The sequence below is a fragment of the Mya arenaria genome, chromosome 7 (genome assembly GCF_026914265.1).
Source record: "Mya arenaria isolate MELC-2E11 chromosome 7, ASM2691426v1".
Classification (NCBI taxonomy): domain Eukaryota; kingdom Metazoa; phylum Mollusca; class Bivalvia; order Myida; family Myidae; genus Mya; species Mya arenaria.
In genome coordinates, this window is record NC_069128.1 from 54,004,511 (window position 1) to 54,024,913 (window position 20,403).

General features: G+C 36.4%; 1 protein-coding gene across 8 annotated transcripts in view; it reads right to left on the reverse strand.

Annotated features, from left to right (window-relative positions):
* The window catches only part of LOC128241470 (uncharacterized), a 163,256-nt gene that overhangs the window by 63,105 nt on the left and 79,748 nt on the right, over nt 1-20,403 (reverse strand). For 6 of the 8 annotated variants that reach the window (XM_052958410.1, XM_052958411.1, XM_052958414.1 and 3 more), the window contains exons 2-13: nt 13,425-13,640; nt 12,043-12,331; nt 11,495-11,548; nt 10,323-10,465; nt 7,901-8,533; nt 7,343-7,577; nt 6,398-6,636; nt 5,327-5,494; nt 4,480-5,118; nt 2,085-2,702; nt 835-961; nt 372-536 (exon numbers count right to left, since the gene is read on the reverse strand). In XM_052958410.1, the coding sequence (XP_052814370.1) occupies nt 372-536; nt 835-961; nt 2,085-2,702; nt 4,480-5,118; nt 5,327-5,494; nt 6,398-6,636; nt 7,343-7,577; nt 7,901-8,533; nt 10,323-10,465; nt 11,495-11,548; nt 12,043-12,331; nt 13,425-13,640 (3,526 nt within the window). The remainder of the gene's footprint in view (nt 1-371; nt 537-834; nt 962-2,084; nt 2,703-4,479; nt 5,119-5,326; nt 5,495-6,397; nt 6,637-7,342; nt 7,578-7,900; nt 8,534-10,322; nt 10,466-11,494; nt 11,549-12,042; nt 12,332-13,424; nt 13,641-20,403) is intronic. The other 2 variants (XM_052958413.1, XM_052958412.1) reach the window with 2 other exon arrangements.

Here is a 20,403-nt window from a genome sequence, read left to right on the forward strand (position 1 = left end):
CACCAGATATCTTCTACAACCCCCTTAATGTGATTTCTCCCAAGGTCGCAAGAAATTAATGAACTCCTGCTGTTGCATTTAGTGTCGTATAACCTGTAAGATAAGTAAAATTTGACCTAAACATATGCATTTTTTTCCTTTTCGATTAAGACAAGAAGTCATACCTACCAACGATCTTCCATCAACAATAAATATGAGTTATAGCATTATAAGAATGTCAGAAAATCTAGGAAAACTAATGTTGCTAACTAAACACGCCATTCTCGAGAGCTACGTGGTATCCCTCTAAATGCAAGATGTTCAATAAAATGAACATACTTTATACAGCAGCAACTTTTTTCCCACCAAGTCCGGTGCCTCCGTTCCTTTACCTGTAGAAAACGGTGAGAGGGTAGCTGTCCAGGAAGTACATGTTGTCGGCAAGGCGGCCTGGACGAACGGACAGACGGACGTTGAAGCCGTGGCGGCAGGAAGTCAGATCTCCCCCGCAAACCAAGTCTTCACCTAGGGTCACGTACTGGGGTTTCCCCGCTAACCTGCAGCGAACATTTGTTCCACATAGATGTCAGATTGACAAGATGCCAGAATAAATTACAAACATTTAAAATACAGTCAAATCCTGTTGGCTCGAACTCCCAGGGTCCGGCGGAAATACCTCGAGCCTCGGAAAAATCGAGCCAAGCGGGATTGTTTTCACTCAGTATAAAGAAAACGGTCCTTTAAATCTAGTTCGTCCCAACGAAGTATTCGAGCTAAGCGAATTCGAGCCAACGGGGTTCAACAATTACGAAAGTCCTGTAAAAGCAGGGTATACAACTCCTGCCCATTTGTTACCTGATGGCCTGAGATTTCTGTCCCTTGACTAGTGAGGCGCCCCCTTTCATCTCGACCCGTCTTCCCGGAAGTGACAACACGCCGTTAGGGGGCATCTTATCCAGGGGAATAGTCGTGTGGATAGCCCCTAAATCAGGGAAACACATCAACAATCAAGCAAGATTGAGAGGTAAAACAGGCTTTTGTATATCCAATAAAATCAATATTTTTAATGCCGGCACTATAAGTTAACTCATTGTCAAAATCAAGCGCTTGAGTGGTTTTATTTAAGTTGACATGGAAAAGGTTGGCAGCTCTATAAATAATTGGAAACTTTGCAAATGCTTTGATCGAATAACATATTTTGAATTGCAGAAAACTCCGAAACTATCAACGCTCGTCTCCGTGTTACTTCCTTATAGTACAGTAATCACTGCCACCATGCAAATCACGCGACCATATCTCAAGATTGTAAATCATCTTAAAATATATTAATATTAATTTTGCAATTCAACCTCAATGCACCTTGAAATTTGATAAAAAAACTATCCAAAAAAAGAGAGAAAAAAACAAACATTTTAAACATCAACTTAAAATAGTTTATATATAGATGTAAATCATGGTGTAAGTAATCTATTCTGCTTGTCCGCGGAGATCACTGCGTAGGTGATTGGGAAGTATCATCGACCGCAAAATGCAGACAACAATAACAGGTAATGCAAACAATAAAACACTGAAACAAGAGCCAATCTTATCAAATCATGCCACATAATTCTGATGTAACATTTTCTTATATACTTTACTTACTTATACGCATGTGTAAACATTATTTAAGAAATCGAAGTCAAACCAAATTGTATTGCAGGAAATAGTTCAAGAAGCAATTAAGCGGGCTGAATAAAGATACCTTCCTCTTTCGAGAGACTTAAAATTGGGCATTCGGAACTCCTCGGCCATTTTATCGAAAACAACCTCGGATGTATTTGGACGGTTTACATACTTAAAAAGAGGTACGTTTAAGTCCGCTGCAAGTAGATCGCGTATTTATTTTATTTAGCAGTTAAACTTTATGACTTAATTCTTGGAAATCTTAATTATGTTTGCAATAATATACTTCACTGACAATCAATTTAAACTTGGATCAATAAAAACAATTCTAAAACACTATATTTCAAAATGATATAATTGGGTGGTAAGACTGACTCAATATTAAGAAAAATACTTTAAGCCCTACACCAGGGCCAGGCCGTGGACGCCGCACCCAACACTACCTTGATATAACCTCCTCAGCCGCAGGTTGTCCAGGTTCGCGTACCAGAACTGAACCTCGTCCGCCATCATTTCCGCCGTCCCCTGGACGCCCGTTTCCGCGCTCCGTCCCAGGTACAGACTACCAGTTTGACGCGCATCCGACAACCGCATGTCACCGGGACGCTTGTTCCGGCCGGCTAGTTTGTCATCCAGGTACATCTCTAACCCGTCTTCTTTGTCCCAAGACAGAACCACGTCGTTCCAGTTTTTAAAATTAAACGCTTGCGAGGTCACGTTCCACACTTTTCCTGACGAATAAAACTCGGCCTTAAGATGCCCGTTTTCCAAATACAGGGAATACGTGGGTCCTGCTAGGAAGTACTGGTTGGCCTTAAGGCTCTCCGGTTTTAGCATCAAGGAAATTGTAAGTCCATGTTGACAAAGGTCGATATTCGCGAAACACTCGTCCATATGGTTCCCTAAATCAACGTATTCACCGGTTCCCCGCAACGATACAGCATTACCTACGGCGCCGGCAACCAGAGACGCACCTCTTTCTAGAGTGACACGATAGCGAGGGTGAAAAATGACGTCATCGGACGCCGTTTCCATGGAAAATGACTCGTAGCCAACGTGACCTGTATATGTAAATAATAATTATGGTATAAGCCTTAATTGGTAAGATTTTACCTTTATGTAACACTTATAATTCTACTTTCTTGGTTCAACAATCAGACGTTCAACTTCCAAGACACACTGGGTTACATTGAGACTTTGAGAGGCAGGCGTTGCATGTGCATTTGAATAAATTCTGTTAAAGTTCCACTTTACGCGTACAGTCGAACCCCAGTGGCTCAAACTCTCTGGGACAGGCAATAACACTTTGAGCCTCGGGAATGTTTACATTCTTTGGAAAACTATCGATTATTTACATCTTATTCGAGCCAACAAGGAAATCGAGCCAAGTAAGCTCGTGCCAACAGGATTAGACTGTATATAGATAGGAAAGATTGAAAGATTGAAGGGAAAATGTTCTTTTACATGTATGCAATTCATTTTCACATTTATGCAGAAATGTGAAACAAAGAAGCAGCACTTAGAAGATCCTGGACACAGATCTCTTTTGTTTTATAAAAAAAATCATATATTTAAGATCATTTATATATTTTATGAAAAAAACTGTCCATCACGTTTATGCATTCAGATTGGTATTGAAAAATAGTAAAAATACAACTGGACCCACGATAACAAACAGTCGCAAGTCCGAGTACAGACTCAGAACATCACTTTTTATCCATTGATTGTACCAAACTATATGTAAATAATAGTAAAACATTCAAAAGGGATATACTTCAGAAAAGTCCATCAATGCTTAACTAGAAGGAAAGTTACAATGAAATGAAGAATTGCAATTCTTGAGTCTGAACCAAGACTTGAGACTACTCGTAACCAAGGTCCCTGGGCTCACCAGACGTAAGCCGAGATCATTCCACCATGAAAACTGAAAAGCAAGTCAAGTTTACTAGAACATAAAGCATGGAAATGCTCATATAAGGTTTAAGAAAAGGTTCAAGTAGAAAGAAGAAGTTCATTTAATTTTTGATATACCATGGACTTAAGCCATTATTTTAGTCGTGCTTCGACTTGATAAGGTAAGGTTTACAGTATAATGTATAAAGGTGTCAAGAGTCCATGAACATTTTTAGACAAAACGCTGAAGATTTTTTTCTAGCCCCTGTTTATTTTTTTAGCGATTTAAAAATCTAAAAGGGTTTTAATTTTAGTATTTCATTCTGTCCTTTATTTGAACCGCCATTAATGGCTGTATGCTATATAAGCATGCCTATCTACATAACATGCACTTTTGCAACAGAAATGAAAAAGTTAACAAAATCACTAATCTAGGCCAAACAAGTCATTTCTGCAGCCAAGTAATACGCTAATACGCTATCATTGAACGTTCATTCAAATGCACATGCAGTGGCATGCCGCCAAATACGTCAAGTTACAACATTTATATAGCAACATACAATATTTATTAAAATGTAGAAAAAGTAAAATGAGTAAATTTACATTGGCATAAATCACATTTGTCAATTTGAAGTTCTACAACGAAATTCATGCAAAATACACGAACTCTGACTGAAATAGGCGTTACTGCACTTCTTATACCAAAGTAACACTTCGAAAATTAAAACTAAATACAAATATGAAAATAAACAACTATAAACAAAACGATAAAAAATCTAAAAATCTAATACAGCGCTTTGAAAAACCGATCTTATATTAAACTTACAAAGCGTACACAACTTAAATTAACGATCTTCTAATCTATCAAAATAAGTAAAAGCCATACACTGGCAGTCCTTTTTACAACACGCGACACTTACGCCGGCCCTCCTGATACATACGTACCCCTGAGCACATGGCCCCAGGCGACCAGGTAACCTCTCCAGGCGTACCACACCTCCAACTCGTCCAAAGACACGCGCGCGTAGCGGAAGCCACGCCCCGCCACGTCAAAAGGATTCGGCCGTCCGATGTAGAAGTTGCTATCGTCCGTCCATGTCAGTTCACGAATGGCGCGAGAGTCCGCATGAGTCATGTTTCCATCTATAAATAGATCCATGCCGTGTTCCGGATGCCATGTCAGCTCAAAGAAATGCCATTGGTCTTTCGTCACCTCCTCAACACCGATTCTCCACGAGTTCTGTTTATTGTTCAAAATCACATAAATGTATCCCTGGTCACAGAATATCTGTATCCCATCTTGACCAGTAGACAGAATGTACATATTGTCGTAGTACTCGGCGACTTTGAGCCAGAAGAAGATAGAAATACCAAACGGACACTGGTCAAGGTTACCTAGGCATTTATCGCCGTGTTTGCCGACGTCGACGTATTGACTGTTGCCGTCAAGTTGTAGGCCACTGTTTTTGACACCAGGGACCAGCAAAGGGAAACCACTCAGATTTATTATCAGAGATTCGTGAGCAAGTCGCCTCCCGTTGTCAACGATTTCGTCCATGTGAATTTTGTAGCTCATGGGTTTTCCTGTAAAAAATACTTTAATTTTAACTAATTTTAAAATAGCATCTGCAACAAGTTATCTAAAAACAAAACCTTCCGATTTGTTTTTAAAATATATTTTGAATTCTTCTTAATTTAATTAATGTCTTGTTTTTATCGTCAATTCTGGTTAATATAATGTTTTGTATTATTTGAGTTTATCAAGAGAACGTTAATAAAACCATTTGCGAACCTCGTTGAATGTATCCGAACGCTGTCAAATAGTCACGTGATGCTTCCCAGAAGTCCATTTCATCAAAGATGGCCGCTCCCGCTTTACTTCCAGTCCTGTCTGTGTTACTCGCGGCCAGTAAAAACTCATCAAAGCCGAGCTGACTTACTGTTGTGAAATTCCTTTTTTCTGCAAAACATATTGCAATTGAGATAAGATATCAATGTCAATGGCAAGTTTTTTGTAATATAAATTTGGAAAGCTATACCTTTCTAAACTTGGGACTTGAATATTTTGTACTTGTATTTATGTCCAAGTTTAAATGACACGAATAAAAGGCAAACTGATTCTACTATAGTTGAGTTGAGTTAAGTTGAGTTGCCATACTGATAAGTTTGTTACTTTAAAAAAAAACACACACACCTAGGTCCGTGTTTTTTATGAACAAACATCAAACAACCACCGGAAGAATCTCAATTGAACAAAATTGTGTAAGTCCAAGCATGTTAATATTTTTTCAGTTTTTTAAAGCTATGATAATCTATATTCGTCATAATTTTGATAATTTAGCTATCCAATGATCATGATAATCTATTGTGAAATAAAAAACGCCTTTTTGATAAATGTATAACTTAACACCAGTTTCGAAATTCAATCTAATCAATTATCACTGTCTTGACGAAGTATATTGATGTTTTTCTGCATAAGTATATGTTTTGTTTTGCTTTTTAAATAAAAAAAGTACAATCATATTCTCTTTTCTAAATAGCGTAACTAACGTATTTTGGTAAATTAGAGCGTCTTATAATCGGCACATTTTAACAATTGAATAATCATGGCGTTAAAATGTGTGGTTAAGAATATGTTTTACCATGCAGTTTGTTTTCATTTCAAAAGAATCGTTTTCGACGTCTGACACCCTATAGAACGTGAAAGAGTTTCTATCAGGGATGCCAACGAATGGCAAAATTGATATTCGAATATAACGTGTTTTTTCGATCGAAAATTCAAATATCCGATTACCAAAATGAATCTTTTATAATATATAGAAACTTTCTATAATGTGAATCATTTTGGAAAGGTTTGCCTTACCTATAGGGTACAGGTTCTGTTCCATCAGTCGGTTGTTAAGGTACATCTTTAGCCCAGCTTCCGGGTCCAATGACAACTCCAGGAAATACCACGTGAACGCATGAATTGATGGCGTCATAACCTCCCACATGCGTGTGGACGTCTGTACGGTAGCACGCAATTTCTTGTTGGTAAAGGTGATTTCAAAACCGTTTATTGCGGAAGAGAGGTACACCATTCGGTCTTCCAACTTCTCGAAGCTACGTGAAAAAATAAGTATCGGATTGTCTGTTTGTTCAGGTCATTATCGAACGATAAACTCTTTTAATCATATTCTTATTCGTTTAATAAACTGTTTTACACGATACAAGATACAAGTCGGGTGTATTTTAACAAGAAACATTAGCTCTATTAGCTTTTAACCGACATGAATAACAAACATAATATAAACTTATCAAAACATAACAAAGAAATACTCCGCTATATTTCTGTTCATAGGCTGTGCCCGCTATAGTACGATAAACTCTTCAGGGTAATGAATGATATAAAAATATCTTAAAGTAACACTCGTATTTAAAATCAATACATTACCATGTTTAACAATATTTTTTTAATGAACTAATGATAAGTGATAGATCTTAAACTGATAATCAGATAGTAACTGTGTATTTGTTGAAAACGCACAAATATTAAATGAATGGTGAGTGCTAAAAGATTTACAGTGATCAATTTTCGGCTCATTAGGTAGAAATACCGTGTTTTCTGCACATTTCTTTCAAATTTAATACAGAATATTTAAAAAACAACAACACTGTTTTGATAGTTTTCATCCTTTTGAATTAATTCGAACAATTGTATTAATTGTTGTACATCTTATTTGGGAGTAAAAGTGTATCGTTGAATTTATCGTATATTAGATTTGTATAGGACTACAATATTAATAGCTGTAATGTTGTTCATAGTTACTTGATCCAGATGGCGATCATGGCGCCATGGCGACAGAAGTCCATGTTGCCAAGGCAACCATCCCCGTGGTCAAACTCCACGCTTTGCCCGTCCCCCGCGAGCAAGAGCGCACGCCCCACCTGACCGGGTACCAGCGTCACATTCCCCCGGGTCTGGATGGGAACCAGGCTGTTGCGGTTCTCAATGAGACCGTTATTGATCAATTCGAACCCGTAGAACTGTTCCTCCGGTTTCACTGCAGGTAGAGTGATATGAAGAAACGTTATGTAACGATATACATAAGACCTCAACTTTTCGATGGATTAGTGTTCATTGACTTAACATACCACAATGCACTTATTTTTTGAAATTAAATGCAGCCATTTGAATGAAAACTTGAACCCAAAACTGGTTTGATGGCATGTAAAAGGTGCTTTTAAATCGCTCTTGCAGGAAAATGATTTACCATATGCTAAGCTGCTGAAAATGTAATGTTGTGCAATGCGTTCAATATAAGTTGCTGAAATGTAATACTGTTTTTTGCAAGAATGAGCATTGATTGTTAAATAACCCACTGACCTCTTAGAATATAGTCTATGTTGAGAAGCCTCTGTCTGTCCGCGTTAAACACGTGCACGTCGTCGACGGTGGCCGACAGGTAACGTTCACTGTACATTACGGTATTGGCCCGTCCCAGGTACAAGTTGTCGTAGTTCCGGTTTGACGACGTCACCTCCTCGTGGCTACTCTCCTTCTGGGATGCCATCAATTTCCGGTCCATATATATCTGTAGACCAGATATCGGCTCCCATGTGACCTCAATGAAATACCAACTTCCGGTTTGTATATTGGAAACGGATGTCTGCCACTGGCGGTCGCCATCTTGGACGTTGGCATAAAGACGCTTACTGTAAATAAATATTGAAAACCCGGAGACGCCAGACGCCATTACATACATATTGTCGTAGAGATCCTTAAAATTAATCCAAAACGCCACTGTAAAACCAAAACTGCATTTTGTTACATTTCCAATACATGAGTCCGTGAAGTTTCCGAAGTCGATATATTCGCCGAGTCCGGCAATGTTCGCCGCCATTCCTATTTTTCCCGGAACTTGCCGAAGCCTTCCGCGCGTCTTCGGTTCAATGTTTCTCATAATCAGTTGTCCGTCTTGTATTTGGTCCATAGAAATGTGAAGAGAATAAATTGGTCCTGAAATTGCAAGAAATTGTATGGATGGTTTCATGAAATTATTAAAAAAGATTCGTTATTTACATAGGTCACATCGTGGTTCAAACAAACAGTACTGTTATTTACTTTAAACATGGAGGAAATCTTCTATACCATTGAAGGCTCAATACCACAGTTATCTCTCCCTCGTTGACCGGATCCGGATGTTAATACAGAAAAATACAGTGTTTGTGTTTAAGTATCAATATTTTATTTAAATTGAATGAAAAAGAAGTAAATGCTCGTTTTGCAGAGAACGTGTCTGAATTAGACACTCTATTGCAGAAATTGATAGTTTCCAGCGTAAATATTGAAATATCATAGCCTGTTAAAGTCTGAAAATTAGTTGTTTTTAGCCGATTAACTTCTTGGCGTTAAGGATATGTATTTGTACTCGATTTTGACAGGAGGGTCAATGGTCAACGTGGTGTTTTCTTGCGATTATATTTTGTTTCTTGGATTGTCCTAGAGCTGCCAGTTCCTTGTTTATCAATTGGGACTTGTGTAAAGTTAAACGCCAGATAAGTGTCTATTTGAAACATATAGCATAAATTACTGCGGTCTCACGCAAGTATCTAAAGCTCTTTGCCCAATAAAATCAATCAAATCTCAATATCAATCTTTTTAATTTTCCCACATAACAGCATGGAATAATTCAAAACTGATAACAGTTCACTATTTTTAGAAATGTGCATTATGTTGATAAATATCGTTACTCAATATTCTAAAAAGAAAAATAACATATTTCTAGTGCAAAAATGAATTAACAATCAAATGGACTGAAGTGCAATTTTTGCTTTAGAATTATTTTTCAATAATATATTTTAAAGGGACTGTACTCCGTATGATGAAATAGCGAAAAAAAGAAACGAAAATTGTCGAAAACTGATATTATCTTGGTATCGATGTACAATATATTGAAACTTACTAACTGAAGTACCACATAGTTTACAATGAATTTATTTTTTGCAGTTTTTTCGTATTTTTCCATTAAAAAAGATTACTGGGTATGTCTACCTAGTAGAATTCATTCCTTATGCGTGATTGGCTAGTCGATGTTATCATGTGATATTACCGAGTTAGGTTTATAGCTTAATTATATCACCCGTCTAGAGCTCAGTGGATACAACGCTGGACTGCAATTTTGCCGACACCGGTTCGAACCCGGTCTTCAACACATTTTTTTTTTATTTTGGTATTCTTTTTTTACAATTATGATATCAACGAGTAAAACATTTTATTAAATAACTGTCCTGAGATTCGTTACAGAAAAAACTTTTTTGGTGCCAATCTGGGGTACAGTCCCTTTAAAGACACGCACAAGGCAAACAAGATCTGGGAGTTCTGTTTTTGGTCAACTCTGAGATTGAGATTTGACTTCAGTAGTTTTTTTTATTTTTGGGGATGGCGCGTATTCAATATTAGTCTTACTTTTTTCCTAGACACGCCTCAGTGATTCCAGTAAGTTCATTGGTCAGTTATTTTTACAGTCCAATCAAACACTTGGATTAAATTTCTAAAAAAATGTGGAATCTACGGTGATGATTGAATCAGACCCTGATCGTATTACCAATTTTAAATCATATGTAAGACATGACAATCAAGCCGAGTTTGAACAGTTCTTAAAGACTTGAAGTGCTTAATAAAACAACTTTGGAGATCACACTATAACGCTCCGCAAAAAAACATGTTTTCGAAAGTCAATTATATTGAAACACGATGATATTGTTTAAGGCTTTGGGTATACGGTTCTTATAAGTTAACTTCTTACCCATTTCCTTGATAGCAGATATTGAAAGTTCTTTTGCCCAGAACTGTAGCTCGTCCACAGTGAGTAGGGCACGTGACCCCGTCCCGTTATTTGATTGGCAGATCACAAAGTCGTCACGTGACTGGGAGGAGCTGATCGGGGCCCTAAAAGGGGGAAGCATATCCATGTATTTACAATTAGTCCCAAATGAAACTCATAAAAGATATAATAACATAACATTAATAAACTAATTTAATCATATATCATTGTAATACATAGGATGAAATTTTATTTTTTTGTATACAAAATGTTGTATTTTCCTTCTTGTTTTAAAAGAAAAACTTTAACTTTTAAACAAATATTTCTTAAGTTTGAACAGAGGCAGTATACAAGATAAATTATAAAGTCTATTACAAAGAATATATATATATCATACAATAACAGTACAGAGAAAACGTTTAATGTATAACAGTTTATTATAGAAGAAATATCGAATACATTATTATTTTCTGCCGAACGTATGAGGATCGTTTCCTGATGACGGCGCAACATTTTATTTAGTGTTTTCTAATTATTATAATAACTTATCACATTGATATATTTTCATTTGGATTCACACACTGCAGCGAATGGGCTTCTAATGAATCTGCGGAATATATCAAACTATAGACACTGACAATGAAGATGATTAAAACAACAAAAGATAGCAAGAAAATTCGATTTTGTAGAATTTTATACATGATAAATTATAAATATTTCAGAGTCTTCGTAGAACGGGTTTATAGTAATACTAGACATTAAACAGAATATGTATTTGCCTGCTGCAAATTGCATAAAACTGATCAAATCTTTTGTTCGGTTATAGTGAGACAAATTGATTATTGATTGGTCAATATTTATCAAAACATCATTGTTGACCAATCAAATTGTTTTGCGATCTAGCTGGCAAACCATAACCAGTGGACAACTTATCCAAGTTTTATTTAAGTGGCCGGAGATGTATATCTTTGTCGTGAAATATATTTTTATAACATTCGCAAGTTAGAAATGTATATTAACTCTAGTACACTTGAAACATTGACCAGATATACCGTATGTACATGTCAGTTGCAGATTCCATTCAATGGAAAAGAGAGTTTATAGAATAGTGTCATAGCATAATAACTATCATGTATTATCATGCATATCATTACGTGAGTGCTAAAGGGGCCGTTTTGGGGTAATGAATCGTTCCGTTGATTGGATATCTAGAAAAATACAGGAGTCAATATCGTGTTGAACATTTACCAAAAACAGTCTAAACTCGTCATGTCGAAGTCGTCGGGACCTAGGAAAATACTTCGAGATAACGATAATTCGACATATTCGAAATACAAAATACAAATGTAGTCCAAATTATGTCTGATGCTTTAATCCGCAATTGAAACGGTCTTGTTATATATTCGAGGTGAAAAAAAACAAGCTTAATATTGAAAGTAAAAAATAAAATATTCGTGTAAAAAGTTTTCCAAAAAAACATATATTAGGCACATTCAGTATGAGCAACATGTTTATCAAACAATTTTATAGTTTCGTCTATTCAGTATTTATTCAATGTTTATATAACGATTTCATGGTTGTTGTCCATTCAGTATTCTTTATATAGAAACCATGTTTATAAAAAAATAATAATCATATTTTCGTCCATTAAATCAAACAAACTTTTCAGTATATCACACAAAACAGTATCACATCAGCCTACCTGACGGAGTAGAATTTCTCCTGTGCCTCCTTCTCGCCGTTAACGTAGAGCGTCAGTCCGCTTTTATCGCTCCATGTGGCTGCCACGTGGTACCATTTGTGAGCCAACACGTTCGTCACAGCCGCCCGCCACTCGCGACCAGTGCGCAACCGGAATACCCACTCCAACCGTCCGTTCTCGTACAACATGGCGATACCGTGAGAGTCGAGCTGTTCCCCACCGTTTGAAAGATAGACGTTTTGACCAGGTGCCACTTCCTCAAACCGGAACCAGAGACCAATTGTGTATCCTGCGAAATGAAGAAATATTAATGAAGATGGCCCCTTAGAATCCTCAAGAATAAAAGCTGATTACTTTCAATTTGTTTTAATAAAGTATATGATTTAAGCCGTGTACGCTGTGATGTGTTATACCAGTTGACATAACAATATTACTTGAAATGTTATTGTTGTTTATTACGGTGGCTTCAACATACTATTAAGAACATATCAAACGGTTTTTGTCATGATCGACAATATTGTGTGAACAAAACGGTTCAATTGTCTTAATGTACTCCGTGTTTACAAAGTCTCGAACGGTCGCAGTGGAGATCATACACGAACTGTACGAACTGTCCAAATGTCAATGCTGAAGCTTAATTAAGACATTAGGACGATAGGTCATGTCAAGGTCACCCAAGGTCAAGACAAACAGCGTCAAATTAAGAAAGTAGGTCAAAAGGTCATCCAAGGACAATATCGAAATTTGTTTTCCATCCGTTCACATTGTCCATATGTCCTTTTTGTAGCAGTAAAAATCAGACAATAAGTCAAAAGGTCAATCAGATGCCAAGGAACTTAAATCGGAAAACTGTTCACTTAGTCCAATATTCAACTAAAGTATGCTATTCGGTTACAGTAAGGTCATCCAACTTGAAGGACAAAACATTGTATTGCTATCAAAATTGTAAACACTTTTAAAAGCTTCTATTAAAGAAGCATGTAACTAAGCCAACACAGAAATATATATGAGAATCTATTTTCAAATTTGGCCGGTGGTTTCAGTGAAAGAGTTTTTCAAAATGTTCCCTATTTTTATTTTTAGTGATAAAAAACGAAAAAAAGCCCCGCCCCTGTTGGCCACGAACATGGCATGAAATACTAAACAATAATAATAGAACGGTCATTTAAATAACATTTTTGTTTGCATTTATTTCGAAATTGTACCGGTGGATTGTGAACATATTTGAAAAAAATCCATTAAAGCCAAAGGAAGCCAATCCGCGCCCTCTGACGGCCATTGTTTAAACCTTACCTAGGGTAAATAATTTACGTAGAATCAGTCAATTATGTCCAATTTCTTCGGTCTAGCACTTTCAGTTCTGAGCAGAGTATAATTCTTACCACTCGGGCACAGGCTCAGGTCCCCCATGCACTCCTGCCTATGCCCCGGGCCAGTGACCTTGACGCTCTCACTGGAACAGTCCACTTTGAGGGCGTTCCCTTGGACCCCCGGCACCAAGCGCGGACGGCCGGTCACCCGAGCGTCAAGACCGGAGGGGTTCACCAGCTGTCCCTCCGACATCCGGTCGAACGGCAACTGGTAGTGAATGTCCGAGTCTGAAATGGAACAGGTCTCAGTTATGATTACAACAATATAATGTACATGGAAACACCCAGTAGCCGATAGTTGATATGTGTCGTGTAACGAGGGTCAAAAACTTGTTTGCTAAGATAATTACTATATTGTTATGAATTTATTTCTTCTTCACAAAGGGAATTGGCGTCATGAATGTACATACGCAATTCAAAATTAAAGCCTCGTTTGCATTGTCAGGACCAGTAACAACACACAATTTTAGTATTTGGGGAGCAAAATAATCGATAAAAGGAACATGGAAATTACCAGAAGGACAAATGCCATTCTTCAAGAGGATAACATTCAAATCGTATTAAAGGAATCCATATCGAGACGGAATACCATGCTTTCAATCGAATAGTAAAACATTCGGAACTCCTCGACCATTTTTATCGAAAACAACCTCGGATGCAAGCCGGTACATCATTTGAAGTAGTTCGTAAAGTTTTGAATTTTTATCATTTATTAAATGTAGTGTTTTAGCATGTATTTATAAATCCATGTTTAAATTTGATATCAAGCGAAGTGTATTATTGCAAGCATGATAAAAATTCCCAAGAGTTAAGTCATTCAGTTTTTCTGCTAAATTAAATCACTACGCGATCTACATGCAGCGGACTTAAACATACCGATTGCTAAGTATGTAAAACGTCCAAATAAATCCGAAAATGTTTTCGATAAAAATGGCCGAGGAAAACCGAATGTTAAATAAGAATATATATCAAACAAATCGTATTCATTTCTAGGTAACTGTGAGCGGATCGGAGGTTCAAAGGTTTTAGGTGTCAAGCAGTGGGAGACCAGAAGGTAGAGATACCATGTGGCATTAATATCTCGGAAAGTCAAAGGCGGCCAATTACAACCAATATAAAGCCCCATAAACCACTCATTGTGAACATTACGGTGAAATGACACCCAATTTACAGGTCATAAAGATAACGCAGACTAAACACAGATGTTTTCAAATTTAAATTAAAGTCTGCCCACAACTATGTTACTTCGGAGGGTAATCCATTAAAATGTTGAAACCATTACTTTTCTTCATTAGATGGCGAAAATTTGTGTGTGTTTTTTACTTTAATTTATTTTTTATTGGAATCACGTGTACATGATAGTATCCATTCGAATCCCGGCTCCCGGCGCCCCACCCCACATGTATACGCTAAGGCTATTCAAGTGAACATTACATGTCAATACAGCAATATGATAGATGAACTGTGCATATATTACACCAAAAGGCACCAATTTAGACTAAATATAGCCATTTTGATCTAAGGGTAGAACGCCTGCCATAATTTGAGTATAGTTTGGGGATTCCTGCGGAAGGCGGCACAGGTACCAAAAGCCCTCCTCAAATGTGCCCCCTCTAACGTCAAATCCTGGACCGCCCCTGGTAAGCGTCTGTAACAATCTTAAACTTGTCAAAATGCTAACAATAATCACACATGACGTGCTGCCACTCCCAAAATACCGACAATATGAACACTGTACATACTTGAGGAGCAAACACTAATATGAAAACATCTTCCAGACCGCTTTCTTCTTTATGTGGTACAGCAGGGGTTCCATTCTCGTGCTATTTCGTTAATAAAACAGTAAAGCACCAGAATTTAACTGCCAGGAAGGCCCTGGGTTACCGCATGGAACTGTGAACAAGAATTCTTGTTGGTATGCTAAATAGGTTCTGATTGCAGCAAGCTATGATCCACTTGCAGAGTCTATCATTTAAAAGTTATGGGTGTTAAGAGTAAAACCTCATAAAACTGTGAGGTGCCGTGAACAGGTATTTGTTGTATGTACCGGATGGCAAAATTCGGAGGGGTTTAATTATAAATACAATGCAATCTGTCAGGTTTTGTTTCTTTTTTGTCATTAATAAACATCTGGAAAATGCAATAATAGTTTCTGACACCAATCCATTGAAAAAATGGCTTCTTGCATGTTTGCGGAAACAGAAATTCGAAAAACAAATTAATTGCTGAATCGATATGCAAGAAACTTCAATTTTTCTCTTTGCTCCTTTAAGGTAAGGCTGCAAAGGGAACGTGTTTGATTTTGTGTTTTTGATTGGCAGGACAAAGGCGGGAAGGGAAGGTTCACGCTTATATATATGAGGTTAAACGTTCAACGCTTTTACCGTCTCTTGTGGGAACTTGTCCAGTAAACCCTGAAATAGACGGTATCAACTTATGTCAAATATGTTTTATTACGGAAAATTGATAACACTTTTCTGTCCATGGTCAACCATCATTCAATAAATGGCAATTATTAAATCTTGTTTGGGCAACTGTTATTTAATTGTCTCCAGAAATATATCCTGTTTGTCATAAAATCAGGGCGAAATATGGATTGAGTGATACAGTAGGTAATGCACGTGTTTGAGTCGGAAAAAAATATTCACTCTCACGAACACTTCGTGTTGTAATATTCAGTTATAACTAGTACAACTTGTGTTGGATATGTATACTCAAATGTCAGAGTCATGCTACCTATTCAGATGCAGTGGCGATTTTGCGCCAATACTTATGTGAAAAACTACAAAAAGCGCAGAAGCCAAAAGTTTAAACATAAACCCCGTTTAATGGCACAGAGTAAACGCCAATGATAAAGAACACCAAAAACCAAAAATCACACACAAGAAACATAGAACAACAGCACAAAAATTCACAAACAGCACAGTGCAAATATACTACATGTATATAAAAAACTAGGTATGTTTATCAAGGATTGTTAGCTACCGCCTTGGGACGGTCAGTTGAACAACCTTTACCTTATGGCAATATTCTATCTTTGCTAAGTACGTTTCTTGTTTTACAAGTTCATTCTAGTACCGACAAGTGTGCTATAGATATTGCCCTATTAACCATCCAGAAGATATTAACACAGTACAACAATAGCCATTAATTATCTATTCAGAGGCTGTGGCATTTTTGCGACTATTTAAATCATGTGGAATAACATAAACCTTTTGCAATATTCTATCTTTGCTAAGTTCGATGCATTGTTTTTCAGGTTCATTCTAGTACCGACAAGTGTGTTATAGATATTGCCCTATTAACCATTCGGAATATACCAATACAGTACAACAATAACCGTTAATTAATCTGGGCAAATTACACAACTCGTTTAGTAGTATTTCCAGAAAATAAGTGCTTTCCAAATATATTCCACCAGGATGCACCTAATGTTGTTGTTTTTGCATGATTTATATTACCTGAGCTGGTAAGATGGTACTATCAATCCAGAGATTTCATATCTTCCAACCCTTTGACTAATGGTTCTTTTGGCAAAACCTTCACAGTGAATCACTTTAAATTTTAGCTGTTTTACGTTACGTATAATGCATTTCGAAACTTTATTTTATAAACAATTAGGAGATACTTCATAAATATCTGTGACTGCTTATGCAACTCATTGTGTTAATGCATTTTTAATGATTTTTCAAAATTAACCAATAGTTTTTTTAATCAGTAAGCTTATATTTTTAATGCAATATTTACACGCTTACGAAATGTTTGAAAAACATGAGGAATTACTGTGTTTGCTGATCAAAACCAAGAAAGTACCACAACAGTTTATTATGAAATGACCCGTTTATCCTTTCTGATCAACATAAAGAAGAGTATATACTTTATCGTCTCCAAAGTAACTGAATCTCAAAACGAAGATCATTTCATATTTATCATAACCTCAATGGAATTTATATCACAATGCTTTGCACTAAGATATCAAAACTATAATGATAAGATATTGAAATTATAATGATAAGTGAGATAATGTCCACTGGGGCTGTATTTTGTAATACCGTAATATTATTACATAGTCGATGATCATTTAAAAAAAATCCGCACGAGTTCAAACGAATCCCGGAAGCCAAAAATAAGGAGGCATCTTGATCAGAACAATACAGCATTAGGTGATTATAGCAAGGAGTTTGTCATGGCAGAACATTACTCAACAATTAACGAATCTCATCCTGACCGTACACACTCTCCCAGAACATTAACCACGCCTGATAACCGTCCTGAACTATGTCGATGTCTTAGAAACGTCAGCAGAGCACACCTTAATGAGGAAATATAGTGTATATTCTGGCAGTTCTTATAGTGATGCAATGCGAATGTGATTGTGTATAATCTTAAAAAAACGTCCTAAGCTTGATGTCTTTAGTGCACTGTTTTGTTATTTTTCTGCATTATTCCTTGCCTACTGCTCTTTATAGGTTTAACAGTTGAATATTTTTAGAGAAAAAAATATATCCGTCTAGCTCTACCTCCAAGGTTTCTGTGCTTTTCAAACAGAAACACCTTGATATATTGTGGCGTCTACAGAATGACGACAGCAGTGATAAAACTCAAGACTTGTGCATTACTGTTCCAGATAACTGATTATAAACGAAAGGTGGTAACGTCATTGCATGATGTTATCACTGAAAAAATATATGTATTTGAAATACGTTTAATTAAATGTTGATTGGGTATTCTAAACAGGTGCTTGTTCCGGAATGTTTTGACGTTTGCTCAAGTTATTTATATGGTTTGTTTTATGAAGAAAACTATTTGCCTTTAATCTTACGTAATGTCACGCCAGTTTTTGTTAAAGCTAATTGGAGATATACATTATTATGGCCTATATCATTTCAATGAATATGTAAATTTACCCTAATTGTGTAACTGTAATGGGTACATTAAAAATACTGACACACCTCATATTGATTCCTTGGTCGGTAGGTTCAAGGGGACCCCTCCGATTTCATAAACAGTTGTTTGCAATACAGTGTATTACCTAAAAGCTCATTTAGTTCGACAAACCATACCACCCTTTATTAACCTCAACGAACTGCATGAATGTAATTACCAATACCTTTGCCTCTTCTCATGACACAGAAATGAGATTTCACTATTGCTCGGAAGCTGTTATGAATTCTGCTCGTGACTCCATTCCAAAGTTTAATATTGTTAATTTTATCAATATATTTTTCAACATAACATTTATAACTTCAAAGTATTCAAAAGTTTCATCAGTCTTCAAATATTTTACAACAATATTAACGTACTGATGCACTAATAGTTGTAATTATGATTGGTTTGTACTTGTTATATTTGCTTAACTATTAACAGTCGTCAGAGATGACAGATTGCCGCTACAACTATGTTGCTGATTACGAGAACAACATCAAGGTAACAATTTATGTCGTTTAAGTTTTACGGAACTACTATTTCGTACCGTTTATTGCACACGTTTATTACTTACGCTTTTCACCAAGTCGGCCTTTCCGACAAAAATTGTGATTAACTAACTATTCGTGAACAAAAACTGTTCTTGTTTGAATGAACAGGTACATACACATTTTTGCAAGTTATTATCATCGCACATGTTCTATTTATGTCAGCTTCTTTTTTGGAATGGTAGTTGCTATATATTAGACTGCTAAGTTCATATCTGTTAAAGTTATTGCCTATCCTGCTATACTAACTAATCCAAAATGTAACAATACAATACAACAGTAACCATCAATAAACTAAAGCTTAGAAAAACACTATACAGTATTTTAACCATGTTGCTTTTCAAAAATAACGTGTTTTTCGAAAGAGGTTCACCATTGTGCACCTGGAATTGTTCGTATTACGTGAGTTGTTAAAGAGTTGTTACTGTCAATGTAAAGTTGGCAGGCCTTCCAGTACCATGACTAATTGTTCAATTAACAAAACATTGCATAACTGACTGTAAAGGTTGGGTGTGTTTACAAATAGAGAGTATTTCAGAGGAAAGTGCACATAACGCATGTTATACTCTTGAACATAAAGGAACGGGTAATGGGTTTTCCATCACAGTGGAGAGTTGGACAACTTTCAACTTGAATGTAAGATTGGCTGACAGTATGGCAATGCAACTTGTGTTTTAGAACATAAACACACAGGTTATGGGTTTTCGCTTACAGTTCAGGGATTGGCAACTGACAAAAGTAAGATTGTCTGGCAGTATAACAATGAACATTGTGCTTTTAAACAAAAACAAACGGGTTATGGGTTTTCGATTCAGTTCAGAGTTTGACAACTGACAAAGAAATGATGGTCTGCAGAAAACAAATGCACATTGTGGTTCGCCATGTGCATATTGTGTGAACCAGCAAAGCCATTCGCTATGTTTTAAACATACTGCATTTTTGTATTGGAATTAGCTTCATAAATTAACATTCTTAGTTCATAAATAAAGCTTCGTTTGCATTATCAGGACCATCAAAAGTAGCAAAAAACCAACAATTTAAGTATTCGGGGAGCAAAAGTACCAGAAGGACAAATACCATTCTTCCGGAGGTTACATACAAATCATATTATAGGAATGCATACCGAGATTGAATACCATACTTTCTTTTTAATTAGCATATATATACAAACGAATCATAATCATTTCTTGCTTCAACAGCTATATGAGGACGTCCAAGGTTTACCGCGTCAAGCATTTGGTGATAAAAAAATAGAAATACCATATGACATTAATATCTCGGAAAGTCGACGGTTGCCAATTACAACCAATATAAAGCCCCATAAACCACTTATTGCGAACATAACGGAAAAATGACACACAATTGTTCATAAATATGACGCAGATTAAACACGGATGCTTTCAAATTTAAATGAAAGTTTGCCCATAACTATGTTTAATACCATACCGAGTACACAATGAAATTGTTGAAATTATTTGTTCATTCGATTGTGATAATGTGTGGTGGTTAATAACTTT